This window comes from Spermophilus citellus, assembly GCF_964194105.1.
Source record: "Spermophilus citellus genome assembly, chromosome: 11".
Lineage (NCBI taxonomy): Eukaryota > Metazoa > Chordata > Mammalia > Rodentia > Sciuridae > Spermophilus > Spermophilus citellus.
The window spans coordinates 90,985,581-91,007,157 of NC_138192.1; the positions used below are offsets into that span (position 1 = coordinate 90,985,581).

The following is a 21,577-nucleotide window of genomic DNA, read 5'->3' on the forward strand; positions in this document are numbered from 1 at the left end:
AGTAGATTTTAATATACTTGAGGAAATCTCAACTCTCTTGAACTTGAACTTAAATCAAATGTTATTTGTCATCAGTTTTTCATAATTAAGAATATATTTGACTTGAACTTTTCTTTTTAGGGGGCTCGAGGTAATGATGGTGCTCGAGGTAGCGACGGTCAACCAGTAAGTAACTGTGCATAAGCCTGATTTGCTGGAGGGTAACCATATATTCTGAACTGTAGAATATTTCATAATTAATATATATAAAATAATTCATATATTCAATTCTAATTGCCTATTTTTATAATGTAGCTAATCAATTTTTTGGTAGACCCTATACTCAACATTAGATATGTAATCATCTGATTCAAACTGACACTGAGCTCATAAACAAAATCTAGGTTCTGACATGTCTGTTATACTTACTGAATTGCTAACATCTATATGGTCCTTACAATGTTGGCTAATATTCAATATGGGAGATGACATTTGAAAGAGCCCTGCAAAAATGCATAACAATATTACCTTCATTTTGTAAACGAGAGCACCAAAGCTCAAGCCTAATTAACCTACAGAAAGTCACAGAACTTATGGCAAAAGTGGGGAGAAATCCAGATTTCCTAACTCTTCAGATTTCGACTCTTCTTATTGTGCCATGTTTCTCTACATAACATTCCTCCATCAATAATGAATACTGCTTTTATTTACATAAGTGTATTCTGTATTTTATTTGTGCTCACTTATTACTTACTTGGAGTATTAGGTTTCATTTGTTTGATTAAGAGCTCTTGAAATTTTATTTACTTTTATTCAGGGCCCTCCTGGTCCCCCAGGAACTGCAGGATTCCCTGGATCCCCTGGTGCTAAGGTAAGCATGTATTTCTATAGAAGAACATGAAAATATCTTGGAGACAACAAAAAACATTAAATTGCTTCTTGCAAATGATTTAATTAGTTAAATGGATCGCTTTTGTCTATGTAGAATTTTAAAGCTCTATTCATGACTATAAGAAAAGCGTTACCCATAGCATTCAGCTATCCTGATACCTCCTCCAGTTCCTTTTGCCTTGTCCCATCATCTTTCAGGGAAACAAAACACAGTCACATATTTACCCTTTTTCTCTGCCTTTGTGGTTAATGAATTTTTTCTTTAACGACAGTATGTAGTCATAGTACTACAGCTTTGGGATGATGGTTTTAAACAGGGTCAAAGTGTGAACTAAGCAATTAGGAGTGGCAAACAAAATTGACTGCTTAGGGTTTTATCTCTTAGGGTGAAGTTGGACCTGCAGGATCCCCTGGTTCAAATGGCTCCCCTGGACAAAGAGGAGAACCTGGACCTCAGGGACATGCTGGTGCTCAAGGTCCTCCTGTAAGTAGTGAATATGGCCACTTCCAGGAAGAATGCTGCTATGCTACTTGCAGAGGCATATCTTTCAATGTTGCCAGCAATTAGAAAAAAGTTGCTGAATGCTCTGCAGTGATTCTACTGTGATAAATACTAATCGGATTAGTAGTTAAAATGGTAGCTTTGAGGTTTGAACTACTCTAGAATGCATAAATTTCAAGTTTATATAACCCAGAATAGGTTGGAATGGGTAGGATAATCATCTGGCATTTTGAAGAATGTGCCCTAAACTAATAATCAATCAAAAAAAATTTAAAAATAACAAAACCAAACACTTCTCCTACTTATGTATTTTTTCAGTAATTTAGAAAAAGTATATATTATCTCTAATTTATTTAAATATTTTGGGGAACCACCTCATCTCTACAAAGTGTAATGACTGGTGATAAGTATATTTTAAAAACAAATGAACAACTCTAACTGTATATGAACTATTTTCATTATTATTAATATGCTTCATTTGTGTGTCCTCTAGGGCCCTCCTGGGAATGCTGGGAGTCCTGGTGGTAAAGGTGAAATGGTAAGTTTCCTCACCCCAACATACACATAATTCACTAGCAACTCATACACATACAGATTACATTTGTGATACTTAAGTGAGATATTCAGAAGGGAAACTTCATGTTTGGCTAATATTTATGTTCTTGGGTTGTTCTTAGGGTCCTGCTGGCATTCCTGGAGCTCCTGGGTTAATGGGAGCCCGGGGTCCTCCAGGACCACCTGGTGCTAATGGTGCTCCTGGACAGCGAGGTGGTGCGGTAAGTGGCCTTTTTTTCTCCCCTCTGTTGCTTAAAAGGTGTGGCTTAATTCTCACAATAAAAATATTAATCATGATTTTTTTGCCCCTATTCAGTTGAATAGATTTCACTCTGATGAAACACTGAATCATTTGTTACTGATGATGATTTTGTTATGACTCCTTCCTGTATCTTAATCTAGATTTTGTTTCACTTTAGGGTGAACCTGGTAAGAATGGTGCCAAAGGAGAGCCAGGACCACGTGGTGAACGTGTAAGTACTACCACAACAGATTTGGTTATTTCTTGGAGAACTAGCACATAATTAGCAAGTAAATAGGTAAAATTTTTGCAACTAAATTTAGTCATCAATCTTTTACTTTGGCATCATTTTTTTAGGGAGAAGCTGGTTCCCCAGGCATTCCAGGACCCAAGGGTGAAGATGGCAAAGATGGATCACCTGGCGAACCTGGTGCAAATGGAATACCAGGAGCTGCAGGAGAAAGGGTGGGTTTTCCACTGGTCATCTGTAAGAGGCAGCCACTGTTTTTCTGATGTTGAATATTCAATCCTAAATATTGTTTATAGCCTTTTATAGCATGACACTATCTATATTGCCACTCAGGAATTATGAAAAAGTTTTAATCCCTATGACAAAAAATATTTGACTTTCGTTATTTCCAGGGTGCCCCTGGATTCCGAGGACCTGCTGGACCAAATGGCATTCCAGGAGAAAAGGTAGATAACTTTGGTATTTATTTTCCTAAAGTCTAGTACTAGTACTATAAATAAGTAATTCTTCAATATATAGCTTCCCACCAGTGAAAACCTAAATCTCTGAAAGGCAATGAATTTTAAAAATTCCAATGTAAAACTTGGAATGCAAAAGCCACTTTCCTGGCTTTGTAATTAAAGAATGTCACTTAATCTTAATCCGAATATTTTAACTTAACTGTGAGTTGGAACTCACTTAGCACCATTGCAAAAATGAGATAAAATAAAATACCTGAAAATCCTTTGAAAGCTCTAAAGTAATATAAAAAATGTTTTGAACAACCAATAAAAAAAATGATTTCATATCTTTAGAGATACTTGACTTTAAGTGTATGGAAGTATATCGTTAAGCCAAATAAATATTGTTTGTTTTAAGGACGTTATGTTCATCATAGTTTAAAAAAAAATTTCAATATGGTAATTCATGCTAAAATAACTGCTTTTCTGAAGAAGATGTCAGCAACATATTAGCCAAATAAGTTCTATACTTACAATTTAAATATTGTTCATGTCTAGGCTAATGAAGGCTCTTCTAAAAGTTTGTTAATTTATTTCACTATTTAGGGTCCTGCTGGGGAACGTGGTGGTCCAGGCCCTGCAGGTCCCAGAGGAGCAGCTGGAGAACCTGGCCGAGATGGTGCCCCGGGAAGTCCAGGAATGAGGGTAGGGATTTGTTGGAGTGACATTTTAACTTGGTCAAAAGAAAGGCAAGATAAATGAATTTTTGTAAAGCTCAAGTCAAAACAAAACAAAATTCTTTTAAGGAAATTAAGGCCAGGGCAGATTAAGAAAGAATAGAAAATAAAACACTTAGATGCTTTATAGAAAGAAAAAAGACAAAGTGTCAAATATGTAAGTTGAAATATCTGAATTGTATAAACAGGTTGTGTTGTATTTTTTAAAAAGTTTATTTTAAATCACTTGACAACTGATTTCTTTCATTTAGGGTATGCCTGGAAGCCCAGGAGGACCAGGCAATGATGGAAAACCAGGACCTCCCGTATGTACAATTTAAAAATATCTCATTTTATAAGCCCCCCCAAAAACAATGTAGACTTGAAACTGTCCTTGAGTAGATAACTCTCTATATTGTATATTTTGATAAGGTATTTATTAAACTTTGATTAATATAATTTTTTATTTCATCAGGGAACACAAGGAGAAAGTGGTCGCCCCGGTCCTCCTGGGCCATCTGGTCCCCGAGGTCAGCCTGGTGTCATGGGTTTCCCTGGTCCTAAAGGAAACGATGTGAGTTCCTTTATTAATTTATTCAAACATTATATGACAGGAAGCCTTTGTTCTTATTTGAGTCCTTTCCTTAAAACATGGAAAAGTATAATTGCAGCATATAGGAAGGGAGCTAAATATATAATTGGTTGTGTGTGTATGTGTAATAAATGACTTAAAGTCTTATAAATGACTTAAAGTATTATTTCTATTAATGGATAATTATGTTTTATGGTTAAATAAAACCCAAGTTCAAGGTAAAAAAAAATATAGGAGGTAACCATATTTATGATATTTGTAATCTTTCTTTAAATTGGTAAATATTGGTAATTTTTTTTCTTTAGGGTGCTCCTGGCAAGAATGGAGAACGAGGTGGCCCTGGAGGGCCTGGCCTTCCGGTAGGTACCTTTCATCTGCTTATTTCTAGCCTTCTCCTAGATGCATTCATGTCCAGCCTTAGGACTTCTCTTTGTTATCTAATTAACTGTACTCCTCTAATTTGTTGTCTTTAGGGTCCCCCTGGAAAGAATGGTGAAACTGGTCCTCAGGGTCCCCCAGGACCTACTGTAAGTTGACTCACATAAATTAGAGATGGAAATGGGGTGGAGTTTGGGTAGGGGGAAGACTTTGGACTCTCTCTGACACTGTGTCATTGTAATTTACCAAAGAAATTGTGAATTTGTTTAGTTATCTAGTTCAAAGCTTGCAATAGTATGTATGGTAATAGTCTTCATTGGATTGCTTTCACAGCCCAGACTTCCCCTCTTCACACCCTTTTATTTTAAGTTAAATTATAAGCCTTCCAAAATGTCAAGCGTAGACTAAGATGAAATGGCCTTTTGTAATGGAGTGTATCATTATATTTTTCTACATAGGGGCCATCTGGTGACAAGGGAGACTCAGGACCTCCTGGTCCCCAAGGATTACAAGTAAGATCTTCTTCTTTAGACATCACTGGTACTTGCTTTTACCAGACAGTCGTATAATTTGCTTTTATAATTATTTTTTGCGTGAATTGGCTGTTCGAATTTTTTTGTGAACCTAATAGATTAGAATTTATCCGAAGTTTAGTTGATAAGTTTGTCTTCAGTCCTAAAATGCGGGTCAATGTTAAGAGGTTGACATGTCTTCAATACCTATTTCAGAATGTACACATTAAGTTACTAAGAAAGAATTAAACTCATAGCTCTGTGTGTTCACATTTATTTTTCATTATAATATAAATCCATGTAACTAAATTTGTCTTGCCATTTTTATCGACTCATTTTTATATATAGCAATAGGAAAGAGATTAGCACAGGCGTGGAAGATATTATTATCTCATCTTTGTCATTGGATTTTGAGTAGCACAAACTGTATATCTCTAGAAATACTATGAAAACTTCTTTGAATACCTTGAAGAAATATGTTTATATGGAAAGCACTGTTTGAAGTGATCACATAATACAAATATGTCTCTCTGTAGGGCTTACCTGGAACTGGTGGTCCTCCAGGAGAAAATGGAAAACCTGGTGAACCAGTAAGTGCCATTTTATGTTTAGAAACTTATAATAAATAGTAATCATGCATCAATTATTAACTTTTTCACTTTTTCATGCTATGGCATATAAGTTGTGATATTTAGTTTTGAAATATTCATTATCAAAACAAAAATGCTAATTTAAAAATCACCTGGAATGTTTGAATTTTACTATAAAATAAAGGAACTAAATAAAGAGTACAAAACTTCAAGATTTAAACAATCTTACAAGATGAACAAACAAGGTGTATATATTTACTGCTTATATTTACATAATGCATTTTGATATGGACTTAATCATGTAATACCCACTTCCTAGGGTCCAAAGGGAGAAGCTGGTTCTCCTGGAGCTCCCGGAGGAAAGGTAATATATCGGTTTCTCTCTTTGTCCTCATTATACAGCAATTCATTTGTAATGCATTTTAAGAATGTTAAGCCAGGGCTGGGGATATGGCTCAAGTGGTAGCGCGCTCTCCTGGCATGTGTGTGGCCCGGGTTCGATCCTCAACACCACATACAAACAAAGATGTGTGTCCGCTGAAAACTAAAAAAAAAAAAGTAAATATTAAAAAATTTCTCTCTCTCTCAAAAAAAAAAAATGTTAAGCCAAACTAGCACTTCTTTAGAAAATCAACATTTTAAATGTTTGGTAAGTCCATTTAGGGAAGCTCAAGACATTTCCAATACATTAAATTTGCTTCATCTAGAAAATCCAATTCTCTGACAGTAATAATAAATAGTATAGAATCAGCCACGGGCTTGAAATCTCAAAAGGCAAATACTGCATTAATTCTCTATAGGAAAACTGTATTTGTAGAACGACTTCAAAATTTACCAAGCGAATAAAATAATAAATTTTTCAAAGAAAACTAATACTTAGGCAGAACAAGAATCTGACTTTCCTTGTTTAGTCTGTTTAAGTTTTCAGTTTCTATACAACTGATAAGTATTTTTTACAAATATAAAAATTTCCAAACTGCTCAAAAATATCTTAAGAACCTAGTGGCCTGTATCAAAATTATATAATCTAAGTTGCCTTTGTTTTGTTTTTAGCACTGGATTTTCTAACTTGAATATTTGCATTTTCCTATGACAGGGTGATGCTGGTGCTCCTGGGGAACGTGGGCCTCCTGGGTTGGCAGGGACCCCAGGTATTAGAGGTGGAGCTGGTCCCCCTGGCCCCGAAGGAGGAAAGGTAATGCCACAGAATTCAATTCCCCTATATTTTAGAAAACACATTTCATTTCTTTCTTTCCATTTACTATTCTCCCATAATTTCAGGGTCCTGCTGGTCCCCCTGGGCCACCTGGTACTGCTGGTTCTCCTGGTCTGCAAGGGATGCCTGGAGAAAGAGGAGGTCCTGGAGGTCCTGGCCCAAAAGGTGAAAAGGTACTGACACGTTTTTCTCTTAATTATGTAATGAAATAGATATTGTAGGTTAAAGGAAAGCCATATAGTAGAAATAATCTGTTTTCAAAATTAATGTTATCATTCTATACTAAGTAAAATTTGAGATGGATCAGAATGCCTAATCACAGCAAATTCTGAGGGTTGCTCCTCTTACTAGATTCTCACTGAGAATACTTACAATCTGATGACAATTGGTTTTATTTGACAGGGCGAACCAGGTAGTGCTGGTGCTGATGGTGCTCCAGGAAAAGATGGTCCAAGGGTGAGCATTCACATTTGGGATTAACAGGCCTTATTCATGTGTGGTATGGGACAGTCCCTTAGTTCAGTTCCTCATAATAAATTTAGAACTATACTTTGTCCTTTTTCTCGGCATTAAAAGAACCCAAATGACTTGATTATGTAAGTTACTAGTTTATATCTATCACTACCTGATCATTCTTTGATGACCTAAAAATGAAAACCCTTGAAACTATGATAAAGGTCTAAAATTAATGTCATCATGAGACCTAAAATCCAAAATAATCAATATTGCTATTAAAAAAACCTTTTTTATTTTAAATAACATTATAATTCCATGGTACATTCATATCATGGAATACTATTGGCAATAAGTGGAATGAAATATTGATGTGCACAACTTATACAAACCTCAAGGACATCACTGACTGAAGAAAAGTCAACTTCAAAGGGATACAAAGTGCATGTTCTCATTCTTGCTTAATAGTCACAGAATAACATAATTAAAGAGTTGTGGATCATGTTAGTTGTTGTAAGGATTTAGGAATGAGAGGAGGTGGATATGGTCTAAAGAGGTGGCATAAGAAGGTGGTACACTGATGACATAGTGTCTTGGGGTAGTCATGGCAGGCAGCACATGATACAGTTGTACAGAGCCGTACACACATGACACACACAGGACTGCATAAGTAACTGCTGAAATCTAGATGGATTGCACCAATGTCAGTTTCTTGGTTTAATATCTTACTATAGTTCTATAAGATATGAATATTGGTGGACAGAACTTCTTATCCATGTCTTTGTATCCTTCTGCAAATCTGTGGCCATTTCAAAATAAAAGTAAAAAACATACAAGAAATTATAAAAATCCTATTCACATTAACAAACATCTAGATTAGACTGGCTCAAATAAACCTAAGTTATTTCATAGACATATTTACTTGAAATCATCTTAAAGAAATTCATGTATACTTCACTTTTGACAGACTAGATAGATAAGCCATCATTCAATTATTTTTAAATGCCTAATCATTTATGTATAAATGGATATAGATATATGGATAAAACTAATATTTGTAAGTTTCAAAATGTAATGTGAGTGATGGTACTTTGAGTAAACATTTTAAATGACCAAGCAGTTGAATTAAAGGAATGTAATTTTAAAAAGACATTATGCCAAGATCTCTCATCACATCCTATTTATCTTCTACAACAGAGATAAAAATGATGAATGAATCAATAAACTGCTGCTGAATCCTATTGTTTTCTAGGATCATCCTCAGAGAATCTGCTATTTACTAAACTTTTTAATCACTACACACAGTGATTAGCATAAAATTCAAGCCATAAATGAAATCATATTATCTAGTTTATTTGATGAAAAGTTGTAAACATTCTCTTTGAATAATATGGAGAAAATGAAGTGTTTTATCTTCAAAATTTAAAAGTACATTTTTATTTTCCTCAGGGTCCTACTGGTCCTATTGGTCCCCCTGGCCCTGCTGGTCAGCCTGGAGATAAGGTAGCACATAAAACTGTTTGTTAACAAAGAATAAAATGACTTAGACTTTTGGATGCAAGATGGAGACAATATTTGTTTATTCTCTTCTTAGGGTGAAGGTGGTGCTCCTGGACTTCCAGGTATAGCTGGACCTCGAGGTGGCCCTGTAAGTGTTAAAGACATTTCAACCTAGTTTCATACCTCACACAGGACATAGCTACTTGTTCTGCATCCCCACTGCCCCCCCCCACTTTTTTTTTTTTTTTAATAATTCTGCCCCAGATACCCTGAGCCTCAATTTGGAGTTCTATATTTAGGAACACATGACAAAATCCACAAGAGACATTTGTAAGCCATGCTTTCTTGCCTGAATAACTCTGGAAGAATTAAAATTGCACAAGTAATATACACTTATAAATGAGTTTCTTAAACCTACAGAACCTTTACCTGACAGTCTTTCTAGGTTAAAAATTCTCTACCTCCAGGGTTAAGACTCAAGATAGATATCTAATAGACTTTTTAAATTAACTGATTTTTCAATAAACCGTTTTACCATATTTTTAAATGCTTAGATTTCTGAAAGTTAGATAATTAAATGTGCTAAATATTTCAACATTTTAAAAGTTTGTGTTTTCTTGCAAATAATAACCATGGTCAGAGGCAGACAGAATCAATAGCTGTGGTGTTGTCTGCTCTGAATTTTGCTGAGAAGTGGTAAAGACATCAGAAGTTAAACTCTGTGTGTTATCTTTGCACATTTCCTGTTTAAAAGAAAAATAAGATGACACAGGGGACAATAAGCACTGCCTGGGGGGAAAGGTCATCGCTGTGACTAATGAGGATATTTTCCTCTGCAGGGTGAGAGAGGTGAGCATGGACCTCCTGGCCCTGCTGGCTTCCCTGGTGCTCCCGTAAGTATGCATGTTTAAACAAGTATATCACACAGCTGCAAAATAGAAATATAACTCAACTTGGGGGTTCTAGTCTTTCTTGGGCCACTTATTCCCTGAGAAGTTATTTTACCTCTATGTTTCTTTAATTCACATATATTCTCACTCTTTTTTTAAAAAAATATTTATTCTTAAGCTTTAGGTGGATACAATATCTTTATTTTTACATTTATGTGGTGCTGAGGATAAAACCCGGTGCCTTGTGCATGCTAGGCGAGCACTCTACCACTGAGCCACAACCCCAGCCCATATATTCTCATTCTATTAAAAATGGAAATAAAAACACCTGTCCTGCATTTATGTCTGGGTAATGAGGCTAGAGCAACATCATGGATTTAAAAGTGTCCAAGGTCTTTAAAGTTCTTCCATTATCAGATGATGTTAATTAAAATTTTCTCTAAATTTAGTTTTTATCAAAGGAATTATTTGCAAACGCATAAATCCTTGGAAAGGCTTTCTTTCTAATGGCAAATTATGTACACCTCAGGCTTTCTTAATAATTTTTTTCTATCATGAGGATATTTTGATTGCCTTTACTTTGGCATGGATTCCGAGAGCTCGCTGTTCTTATTTTATTTCAACTTCTTTCATCTGAAGAATGCTATATTCTGAAAAGAAATAAGGATTCGCCAAATGTGTTGTTAAGGATGTCAGCCAACAGGCCTTTGTTTCTGCTTTCAGGGACAGAATGGTGAGCCTGGTGCTAAAGGAGAAAGAGGCGCCCCTGGTGAGAAAGGTGAAGGAGGCCCTCCTGGAGTTGCAGGGCCCCCTGGAGGTGCAGGGCCTGCAGTAAGTACTCTCTAAGCCTTCAAGGGAAAACACAGGTTTATCAGGAATTTGATACTTCATGTTGACACAGCATGCCATAATTTTCATAGTATAATTTTCATAGGCATATAATTCTAAATTTGAATCTTGGCTGCAGCAGTCTAGATAGGACCACATTTAATTATTATTAATTAATTATTTTAATCTTCATAAGTTTATTGGTTATTGAAGGTTAAATGCTTCTGTCAATTTCCTTTCCTTTTTTTTTTTTTTTTTGGTGCTATACTAAATAACCCTTTTCTCCCTCCATTCATACAGGGTCCTCCTGGTCCCCAAGGTGTAAAGGGTGAGCGTGGCAGTCCTGGTGGTCCTGTAAGTATTGATCCTCTTAACTATTATTGAAAAGCATTGACTGATATAAAAAACTTCTTGAAAGACATTTGCGCCATAAAGTGAACATAGAAATTACTATCACTTATTGATGAGTAATAAGTAAATTCCAAGGAGATAAAGCTAACCATATGTGACTTCAAGGTAGAATGTTGATACCATCACATTTCTTATACTTTATATTTGTTTCCAGTGAATCATTACTTGTTCTACTTTTGAAATTTAAAAAAAAAAATACATATATACTATTATTTCACAGGGTGCTGCTGGCTTTCCTGGTGCACGTGGTCTTCCTGGTCCTCCTGGCAATAATGTAAGTTTTTAATAACTCTTTTTTTCATTATGTACTTCCGAAAGAGCATTCGTATAGCTATAGGACAAGAAACACATATTGCTACTTTCTATTGAGTCCCATACAAAATTACCTGAAAAAAGGTTTTAAAAAAATGGAGAGAAAAATTCACTTTTTCATTAATACTTAAATTTCCATATTTAAATTTCCAACAATTTTGTGTAGGGTAACCCAGGGCCACCAGGCGCCAGTGGTGCTCCAGGCAAAGATGGACCCCCAGGTCCTGCAGGTAACAGTGGTTCTCCTGGCAACCCTGGAGTGGCTGGACCAAAAGGTGATGCTGGCCAACCAGGAGAGAAGGGACCACCTGGCGCCCAGGGACCTCCGGTGAGTGGCTTCATTGCTCTATTAATTGACAGTACTATTTTGCTCTCCATCATAAATTCAATAGAAGAAAGCATAGTCACATAAAGATGAACTGAGTCTTCATTATCTGTCACAACAGGGAGCTCCAGGCCCACTTGGAATTGCAGGGATTACAGGAGCACGGGGTCTTGCAGGACCACCAGGCATGCCAGGTCCCAGAGGAAGTCCTGGTCCTCAGGGTATCAAGGTGAGTGCAGTCATCTTTCATTGGACTCTTAGTTTCTTTGATAGTATTCAGAGATCACCTCATCCTATCAAGTGTGAGAAGTTTTCATTTCATAGGTTCAAACTCTCTAAGGGATTCCCTTTTTGTATACTTTTAGATTTGCAGAAACACAAATTTTATTAAATGGTCCCAGGACACAAAAACAGGCAAATCATTATCAAGTCTTAAATATAAACACAAGCAAATTAATATCAAAGAAAAATAATCTTACCATCTCAAATACTGCTGTTAAGAAAGTTGCGAATATTCTTCAGCTTGTTGTCTGTCAATCTTGAAGGAAGTAACACTCTTTGCTTACAAATCTATGAAAGTCTTTAACTGATACCTATTATCTATCTACTCTAGTCATTTTGCAGTCTTCATTTACTTTTACTAGTATTACCGTAATATTTTAGTACATAGCATTTAAAATGTTCCATTTGGTAAGTAGGGTAATCAAATTTCATTTTTATTTGTGCTCACATTATCACTGTAAGCATTTCTTTTGAAAATGTCAAGTAATATTGTCAGGAGATTAAAATTTAATATTAAGTGTACTCAATCTGTATGGTATAACCAGTAGATGTATAGTTTTCATATAGCAAAAGTATTCAATAAAAGCTAGTCTAATAGTCACCATAAAACTATAGTTCTTTGATGGTAAACCATTACATTTTGTTGCATTACTCCTGTCTATTTATACAACTCACTTTAGAATGTACTCTGAGTAAGATAATCTGTGTAATTATGCATTCCCTTAATATCCCAAGTCACTGGACAAATGAGAAAATGCAAGAAGCTTGCTCCCCCTCTAATTTTGCCCCATGGTGGGCATAGTGTAGGGAAAAGAACTTCAGTAGAAATTGAGTAAAACAAGATATTTCTATGAAAAATAAAGAGATGTTATAACACCATATTAATTGATTTCTTGAGTTAAGGTAATATCTTTTACTCCTCTGTACACAGGGTGAAAGTGGGAAACCAGGTGCTAGTGGCCACAATGGAGAACGTGGTCCTCCTGGACCCCAAGGTCTCCCTGGTCTGGCTGGTGCAGCTGGTGAACCTGGAAGAGATGTAAGTAGCAATTCTTAGGAGATGTTCAACAAGTCAGGTAGAATTTAGTCACTTACTTAAAGAGAAAAGCAATTGAGCCTTAATATCTGAGAGCATAAATATGGCCAAGTAGCCAAGTTCTCTTTGCTTCTCTAATAATATATTCTTCCTATTGCAACTTAGAATAGCCTTTAAGGGCTCTGATCCTTAATATTGACCCAATAAATAATCATGAGAAAATATGAATTGTAGCTAAATTAAGAAACAAGTTAGTAGAGAGAGCCTCAATTTATGACATTTTTTTTTGGTATGAAATGTTCCTCAGTTATCTGCAATTAGTCATTTCTTATTATTTTATATTTTTAAATTAATGTTTTAAATTGACAAATCTTAATTATATATGTGAATAGATACCATGTGATATTTTGATATATGTATAAAATGTGGAATTATCAAGTAGACTTCCATTATCAGATCACTTTTTCTCAAACTTTTTTTTCCTAATTATATCACCTTATTCCACCTTATAAAATTTAGTATCCTATAAATACTCCATACCTGTTCAGGTGTTATGATGCTTTGAAGCTTGTAACTGCCTTGTAATACCTACAATTTATTGCCCAAGAACTGATTTCCACACCTTGAGAACTATATTGCCCCATTAAGAATGAGTGGTTTATATTGTATTTGGATGGTTTGAAGGAAGTTTATTTCCTTTCCCTCTCTCTCTCTCTTTTAATCAGGGAAACCCTGGATCAGATGGTCTGCCAGGCCGAGATGGTGCTCCTGGTGGCAAGGTATAACAAACACATGAATCATAAGTATGTGTACTATAAGCACGTGATCATCTCAGTTATTTTGGATCTGTGAATTTGTCCCCAGGGTGATCGTGGTGAAAATGGCTCTCCTGGTGCCCCTGGTGCTCCTGGTCATCCAGGCCCACCTGGTCCTGTTGGTCCAGCTGGAAAGAGTGGTGACAGAGGAGAAGCTGTGAGTCCTGATCAGCACCGCCTCTCTTTACTTGTCTGTTTTCCTCAATGAAAAAGATTTGCAATGAGAAGATAGAATGTCAAATCTTCTGACCGAAATATCTGTTCTGATTTGTGTTACAGTTCTTATACTAGTGGTTCTTAGGCAAATACAATAATCAAGAGGTAATAGGAGTTTCTAGCATTTAGTCAATGAAAAAAATCCCTATCTAAAATCTGAAACTGTTAATCAGAGCAATAATCTGTATGCTGAGTAAATACAAAACTAAATTTAATAGAACTATTGTCTAGTTTTCCAGTTTAGACCCCCCCCCTTGTATAGATACAAATAGGAAAAGGACTTTGAAGGACAAAGCAAATTAAATTCTAATAATAAATGCTATTGTTCCTTCACAATGAAATTGTTAACTTTTCAAAACAAATTTGTACTAATGATTATAAACAATTCTATGTTTATTTGTTCATTTGTTTGTTTTTGTCCCAGGGCCCTGCTGGTCCTGCTGGTGCTCCTGGTCCTGCTGGTTCCCGAGGTGCTCCTGTAAGTTTCATTCTGTGTTTTAACTCATCATACAGTGCAGGAAATATTCTATTTTCTGGCATGGTCAGGAAGAGAGAATAACACAATATAGAACTTTGGAACAAATATAAACTTCCCTTTGGCGATACAGAATACAATTCAGGTTCTAAAAATTCCTTGAGGTCAAGGATATAAACGTCAGTTATTGGGATTCCATGCATTTAGTAGCACAAAGTTAAAGCAACCACAAAAAGCAGTCTTTATTGTTTCATGAATGTGTGAAGTGTCTGTTCATGGAGATTTCTAACTAGAATGCCATACAAGAGATTTAATTTCTATAAATTCTATTTTATTTTTTCAAAGTGTATGCATGTATATGGCCTTAATTTTAAACATATTTCTAAAGGGTCCTCAAGGCCCACGTGGTGACAAAGGTGAAACTGGTGAACGTGGCTCTAATGGTATCAAAGGACATCGAGGATTCCCAGGCAATCCAGGCCCCCCAGGTTCTCCTGTAAGTACATCCATTGTTAGAAAATCTCCTTGAATGCACTTAACTGATGAGTGGAGAAAAATTTAAAGACTGAGAAAACTTTCCATCTCTGAAAGTATATTGCTAGAAGGGATTAAAAAATAGTTCAAGAATTTATTTGAAATAACACTAGGCATGGGTTCGATCCTCAGCACCACATACAAACAAAGATGTTGTGTCTGCCAAAAACTAAAAAGTAAATATTTCTCTCTCTCTCTCTCTCTCTCTCTCTCTCTCTCTCTCTCTCTCTGTGTGTGTGTGTGTGTGTGTGTGTCTCTCTTTAAAAAAAAAAGAAAAGAAAAGCACATTTCATTAGGATCACCATGGTTTTTTGATCTGATAATAAATGTACAGTTTCCTAAAAATTTTTAAGGTTGTCACTTATATTTATCCTTCTTCTCTTTCTAGGGTCCTTCTGGTCACCAGGGTGCTGTTGGTAGTCCAGGACCTGCAGGCCCCAGAGTAAGTACTACAGATATACATTGGAAGGTCCACATTTTAAAATGTTTTCACTATAGTAAGTTATTCTAACTTTATGATATTGTGATAATCTCTTAGGGACCTGTTGGACCTCATGGACCTCCTGGAAAAGATGGAACCTCTGGACATCCAGGTCCCATTGGACCACCAGGGCCTCGAGGTAACAGAGGTGAAAGAGGATCTGAGGTAAGACATCACTTGAACATGTGTATATTTAATTTTCTGCAATCTTCCCATTTTCAGAAATTCTGTACAATATTATCAAACTGATGTAGTGAGTTAAATACAAAGTAATAACTTGATTTAGAAAACGAGCAATAACTCGAAAACATTCTTGACTGCATTAAGACTTTTTCCTCTAAACTATAAGAACAAGGGGAAAAAAGGTTTTATAGTTTGATAACTGGTAACTGAAAATAATGTTATCTGCTCAGTTAACCAAATGAACCAGGCAAGTTTCGATCTCATTCTCTAGAACTCACAACTGGGATAATCATGGCAATTTGCATGTATGTAGTGAATTTACTTCTAAACTTTCACTGTTGTGATTCTTATATTGCTACTGATACCATCATTTCTAATACATTCCTGTCTCACACCTTTAAGGTAAATGAAATATAAACCATTATATTTACAAACTATGCATGGAGCAATGAAAACACAAATAAGTGATCAACCCAATGACTCCAGGCTAATGGAAAATTTGGGATCAGAACCTAGGTTTCCTTATTTTGTTCCCTCTATGATGACAGTGTTAGAGTTGTGTTTTCTGGGCTGTTTGCCTACATTCTTTATACAGACAAATGATAAAGTAAAATATATTCTTAAACACTACTTACATTTACATAGTGGAACAATACGTTTCTTGGTTGTGAATTATAGTTATTTAAGTTTATAATAATGTGACTATAAAAGTACCCAAGTGAACATTTGTTAAAGTAACTATGACACAACATATATGAGTTGTTTTCAATGCATTTTCTTGGATGAGTGGCATAATATTTCAGGGGCAACCAAGCAATAACACTTCAGTGATCCATGTTTTTACCTATTTTAGGGCTCCCCAGGACACCCAGGACAACCAGGCCCTCCTGGACCCCCTGGTGCCCCTGGTCCTTGCTGTGGTGGTGGGGCTGCCGCCCTAGGTGGGGTTGGAGGTGAAAAATCTGGTGGTTTTGCACCATATTATGGAGATGAACCAATGGATTTCAAAATCAACACTGAAGAAATTATGTCTTCACTGAAATCTGTTAACGGACAAATAGAAAGCCTCATTAGTCCTGATGGTTCTCGTAAAAACCCTGCTAGGAACTGCAGAGACCTGAAATTCTGCCATCCTGAACTCAAGAGTGGTATGTTTGAGAGTCTTAAATACTCATGGCCACAGGACTAAAGACAAAGCTGCTTATTTTAGAATTTGACAGAGAAAAATTTCACTGTGAATGGAAAATATTTTTAAGCCAAATTAGTAAATACTGTTAACTGAATTGAAAATGCTGTGACAAAATATTTAAAGTGTAACATAAATAACGTCAAAATATTTCAAATATAGAAAAACTTAAGAACAATTTTGTAGAAATTGTAATATAAATCATAGCTTAGTATATTTCTGAATATTATCAGAGTGATGTGAGTGATAAAGTGACATAATGTCATTGCATTCTCAGGATTAAATATGCATCATTTTAGTGTAATTTGGCTATTGCTATGTGTATGTATTATAATTTAACTAATTGTAAAGTCTCCTTATTAAAAATTTCAAATTTAGAAACAAATGAAAAACTGTTAAAGAATTATACAAAATATTGTTATAGTGGAAGGTTTTTCACAAATTAAGTTAACTATTTCTTAAAAACAAAATTATTTCAAGCTTGTAAGTATCTAGATATGGAGTATTGCCTTGGTCTGAGTCACTTGTACAAATTAATTAAAATAGGTTTAGATAGGTTGACATAATTCTGGATTAGACAACCAGCTTATTTTGTTAAACAAATTCACATTAGATATTCACTCATTTTTTTAAAAAAAAAAGAAGTGAATTTGCCACATCATATACACTAATCAAAAGTACTTGGCTTAGTATATCTCCATTATTCAAAACCAAGAAATTATATTTATTTTGCCATTTTCTACAGTTAAAGATAACTTTTTACCTTGGTAATTTCATTTTAAATATTCTCTATATACTATACATAAAATATAAAACCATTAGCAGTTGACACTATTATGTCTTATCAGTAAACAAAGACATTCTGGTTCAAGTCTCATTACTGGATTTTATTAACAATACCTATTGTACTTTTTTTTTCTTTTTTTGACTATTCAGGAGAATATTGGGTTGATCCTAACCAAGGTTGCAAGATGGATGCTATCAAAGTATTCTGTAACATGGAAACTGGGGAAACATGCATACAGGCTAGTCCTTTGACTGTTCCACGTAAGAACTGGTGGACAGATACTGGGGCTGAGAAGAAACATGTCTGGTTTGGAGAGTCCATGGATGGTGGTTTTCAGGTAAGAAAGGACATACCTTTTGAAGTAAGTCATCCCTACTTACCCAAGATATTCTGTTCCTCCTAACTGTGCATCACAAAGCTATGTTAATTAATACATAGAAGAGTCCAAAGGATTTTGTATATTGAGGTGACTATGCTTTTATAACTTTCCTCTCAATAAGAGCTAAACTAGATTGAATTACTTTGTAGGCAAACATCTTTTTTTTTCACTTCTTAAGAATATTTTACTCTGGCACACCATAAAAATATATTTATATTTATATATGAATAGCTTATTTTGCAGCATTCATACTATTACTACATGAAGCTCTTACATGAAGGTAAAACTATAATGTTTGATCATTTTTATTTATTCCCTATTACAGTTTAGCTATGGCAATCCTGAACTTCCTGAAGATGTGCTCGATGTTCAATTGGCGTATCTCCGACTTCTCTCAAGCCGGGCCTCCCAGAACATCACATATCACTGCAAGAATAGCATTGCATACATGGATCAGGCCAGTGGAAATGTAAAGAAAGCCCTGAAGTTGATGGGGTCAAATGAAGGTGAATTCAAGGCTGAAGGAAATAGCAAATTCACATACACAGTTCTGGAGGATGGTTGCACTGTAAGTAATGAGTTTTATCTACATAGTTCATATTGCAGTTAGCATTTCTTGATTAATCATTTTTTGAAATGAAAAAAATAAAAACAACAGGGCAAACAAAAGATGACATTTGTTGTGAATTTGGCATAGCTTCTACCAATGCACTGCAGGGAATGTTACATACCACAAAAATAGATCTTAACTTCCAGGTGGAAAGCAGTAATATAAATTTTACTAGATAATTGGGTTGTGATAATTTTTATGGTTCTAGATGTTCTGCATAATAGTTATTATATGAATTCAATGCACAAACTCTTCTCTTATAAAACTTCAGGTTAACTTCAAATCTATCTTGTGTTATTTGCATTTATGAACAAAGGAAGATCTTGCTGATAATGTTAGCAAGTTCCACTGGGGGTGATCAGTCCACGTTTTAGTAAGCAAATATATGTCTGGTGACAATAACCAGAACCAGGCCTCTGGAGAACGGGGAGGACGGTGGCAATCTTTCTACTGGGTCTACCCTCCAGTCCCATGAGACTTTTGACTAAGAGTATTGTTAGCAACTAAAGGATTAAAATTTTAAATAAAGCAGGTCTCATATATATAAAAGATAACATGGCACACTAAAACTTCCTGAGTGAAGAAAAATATTTTTCAATTTAGTCATAAGGAAATTTCTAAGTAATTGTAAAGTCATGTTCACTTATACTTTTTGGATCTTTTTTACAGAAACACACTGGGGAATGGAGCAAAACAGTCTTTGAATATAGAACACGCAAGGCCGTGAGACTACCTATTATAGATATTGCACCCTATGATGTTGGTGGTCCCGATCAAGAATTTGGTGTGGACATTGGCCCTGTTTGCTTTCTATAAGCCAAACTCTATCTGAAACTCCAGCAAAAAAATTCCACATTCCATATGTGTTCCTCTTGTTCTAACCTTGTCAACCAGTACAAGTGACCAACTAAATTCCAGTTATTTATTTCCAAAATTTTTGGAAAAAGTGTAATTTGACAAAAAAGGATACTTTTTTTGCTGTTCTACAAATACAGTTCAAATGCTTTTTGTTTTATTTTTTTACCAATTCCAATTTCAAAATGTCTCAATGGTGCTATAATAAATAAACTTCAACACTCTTCCAATAACACTGTGTTACATTCTTGAATCCTAGCCCATCTGTACAGTAATAATTGTGCTCACCAGTAAAAGATAATCTTTCTTTCTGAAATAGTCAGACATGAAATTAGAAATGACCTCCCTCTTTAACTACCTCAACTGGTCAGAAACAGATAAATTCTTTGAGTCCCAGAAGACTGAGCAATTTGTGTAAGATGACCAAATGTATGAATCTCATTGATTAATTTCCTAGAATATTGGTAAAAAAAAAAGGTAGTCCAAAAACTTAAGCAAACATTTTCTAAGCCACAGTTATCTTCATCTTGGCTATCAAATGCTATTCAAGGTGCTTCTCTCTTTACTTGTCATTGCTGGTGAAAATGAAAAACATTTGGGAGGCTTTAAAGACACATGTTATGGTGCTAATGAACTTTCACTTTCAGAACTCTGCTTTAAAACCATGAATGCACAATGTCTGTACCTGTCTCCCATCAGAAAGATTAATTGGCATGCCACAGGGAATCTGTCCCTTCATCCTGTAAAAATCAACAAGGAAAAACAAATTACGGGGCTGCTTTTGTCACAATAACACAGAGAATGTTTTGAAATTTTCCTTTGTAAGCTTGTATGTGGTTGTTGATCTTTTTTTCTTACAGACACCCATAATAAAATATCATAATGAAACACTCCTGGTTTTTGTCACTGTTCACAGGTCTAACGAATACATGTCTACACCCAAGAACTCTAATGATTTTCTTGAAAAATAGATTCAATTCTAACTTTCAAGTTTAATTATACAACGATTTGAGAATATGAAATTATATAACATGTTCAGAATAGAGAGAATGCTCAGGAGGGAATCATGCAGATTTTTAGATTATATTTAGTGGAGTTCTTGGAGCATATTGAAAACTGAGAGCATTCTGTTTGAAAGGATTAGTCTCCAGGAATGGTAACATAGTAAATAGGGTGTCATGAAAGTGGGAATGATCAGGGAGGAAGCTGATCCAGCAAAACACTTTACTATTCAGAATAATGGAAAAAATATCACATAATTTCACCCATATGTTGAATCTAAAAAAGTTGAACTCATTAAAGAAAAATAATGTATCAGTAGGGACTATAGGTGAGACAAGTTTGGAAAGATATTGGTTGAAGGAGAGAAAATTAGAATCAGATTACAGGAATAAACTTGAGAGATCTATTGTACAACATGAAGACTATAGTTAACAACAATGCACTGTATTCCTGAAAATTGCTAAGAGGGTAGATCTTAAGTGTTCTCACCAAAAAGAAAGAAGTAGATAAGGTACTAATATGCTAATTAGCTTGATTTAGCCATTCCACAATGTATACCTGTTTCAAAACATCATGTTGTATATGATAAATACACACAAATTTTATTGCCCATTAAAAATTAAACTAATACTTTTCTAAAAATATTTAAAATAATTTAAAGATGAGGCATTTTCTACCATCTCTATATGCTGTCACTTTGACCTCCTGGGTCAGCCCCCTCCACCATCAAGTTCTTATCCTTTTAGTCACCATGAATAAAATTAGTATGATCTTGAATACTTAACTTTATAATTTGAGATTTAATCACTCTATATCACTAAGAAAAACAATAATACTTTCAAAATTGAAAATTTACCAAATATCAAGACTCATTGTTTACTTCTCCTCCAACTTAGAAGCAACCAATGTTTACAGCTTCTGATGCATCTTTTGAGAAATGTTTTATTGAATTTAATTTCCTTCATTCAATAATATATCACAATATTATATATTATTTACATATAAGTTTTTAATGCATATAAATGTTTAAATATATACACAAAGAGGCAGTGCACATAAGCCAGTTGTATGGCTTAGCAAATTATATTTCTTAGCACTTTATTTTATTTATTTTTTATTTTTTTTATTGGTTGTTCACAACGTTACAAAGCTCTT

General features: G+C 34.9%; 1 protein-coding gene across 1 annotated transcript in view; it reads left to right on the top strand.

The window, feature by feature from the left end:
* The window catches only part of COL3A1 (collagen type III alpha 1 chain), a 39,028-nt gene extending 19,077 nt beyond the window's left edge, over positions 1 to 19,951 (top strand). The window contains exons 14-51 of the mRNA XM_081261940.1: positions 121 to 165; positions 797 to 850; positions 1,256 to 1,354; positions 1,866 to 1,910; positions 2,050 to 2,148; positions 2,347 to 2,400; positions 2,526 to 2,633; positions 2,811 to 2,864; positions 3,465 to 3,563; positions 3,847 to 3,900; positions 4,050 to 4,148; positions 4,472 to 4,525; positions 4,640 to 4,693; positions 5,003 to 5,056; positions 5,593 to 5,646; positions 5,966 to 6,010; positions 6,743 to 6,841; positions 6,928 to 7,035; positions 7,265 to 7,318; positions 8,765 to 8,818; positions 8,910 to 8,963; positions 9,655 to 9,708; positions 10,429 to 10,536; positions 10,834 to 10,887; positions 11,165 to 11,218; positions 11,423 to 11,584; positions 11,703 to 11,810; positions 12,795 to 12,902; positions 13,625 to 13,678; positions 13,764 to 13,871; positions 14,355 to 14,408; positions 14,794 to 14,901; positions 15,328 to 15,381; positions 15,478 to 15,585; positions 16,457 to 16,751; positions 17,726 to 17,913; positions 18,281 to 18,523; positions 19,235 to 19,951. Coding sequence (XP_081118066.1) covers positions 121 to 165; positions 797 to 850; positions 1,256 to 1,354; positions 1,866 to 1,910; positions 2,050 to 2,148; positions 2,347 to 2,400; positions 2,526 to 2,633; positions 2,811 to 2,864; positions 3,465 to 3,563; positions 3,847 to 3,900; positions 4,050 to 4,148; positions 4,472 to 4,525; positions 4,640 to 4,693; positions 5,003 to 5,056; positions 5,593 to 5,646; positions 5,966 to 6,010; positions 6,743 to 6,841; positions 6,928 to 7,035; positions 7,265 to 7,318; positions 8,765 to 8,818; positions 8,910 to 8,963; positions 9,655 to 9,708; positions 10,429 to 10,536; positions 10,834 to 10,887; positions 11,165 to 11,218; positions 11,423 to 11,584; positions 11,703 to 11,810; positions 12,795 to 12,902; positions 13,625 to 13,678; positions 13,764 to 13,871; positions 14,355 to 14,408; positions 14,794 to 14,901; positions 15,328 to 15,381; positions 15,478 to 15,585; positions 16,457 to 16,751; positions 17,726 to 17,913; positions 18,281 to 18,523; positions 19,235 to 19,381 — 3,447 coding nt within the window. The 3' untranslated portion in view covers positions 19,382 to 19,951. The remainder of the gene's footprint in view (positions 1 to 120; positions 166 to 796; positions 851 to 1,255; positions 1,355 to 1,865; positions 1,911 to 2,049; positions 2,149 to 2,346; positions 2,401 to 2,525; positions 2,634 to 2,810; positions 2,865 to 3,464; positions 3,564 to 3,846; positions 3,901 to 4,049; positions 4,149 to 4,471; positions 4,526 to 4,639; positions 4,694 to 5,002; positions 5,057 to 5,592; positions 5,647 to 5,965; positions 6,011 to 6,742; positions 6,842 to 6,927; positions 7,036 to 7,264; positions 7,319 to 8,764; positions 8,819 to 8,909; positions 8,964 to 9,654; positions 9,709 to 10,428; positions 10,537 to 10,833; positions 10,888 to 11,164; positions 11,219 to 11,422; positions 11,585 to 11,702; positions 11,811 to 12,794; positions 12,903 to 13,624; positions 13,679 to 13,763; positions 13,872 to 14,354; positions 14,409 to 14,793; positions 14,902 to 15,327; positions 15,382 to 15,477; positions 15,586 to 16,456; positions 16,752 to 17,725; positions 17,914 to 18,280; positions 18,524 to 19,234) is intronic.
* The last annotated feature ends 1,626 nt before the right edge of the window (positions 19,952 to 21,577 follow it).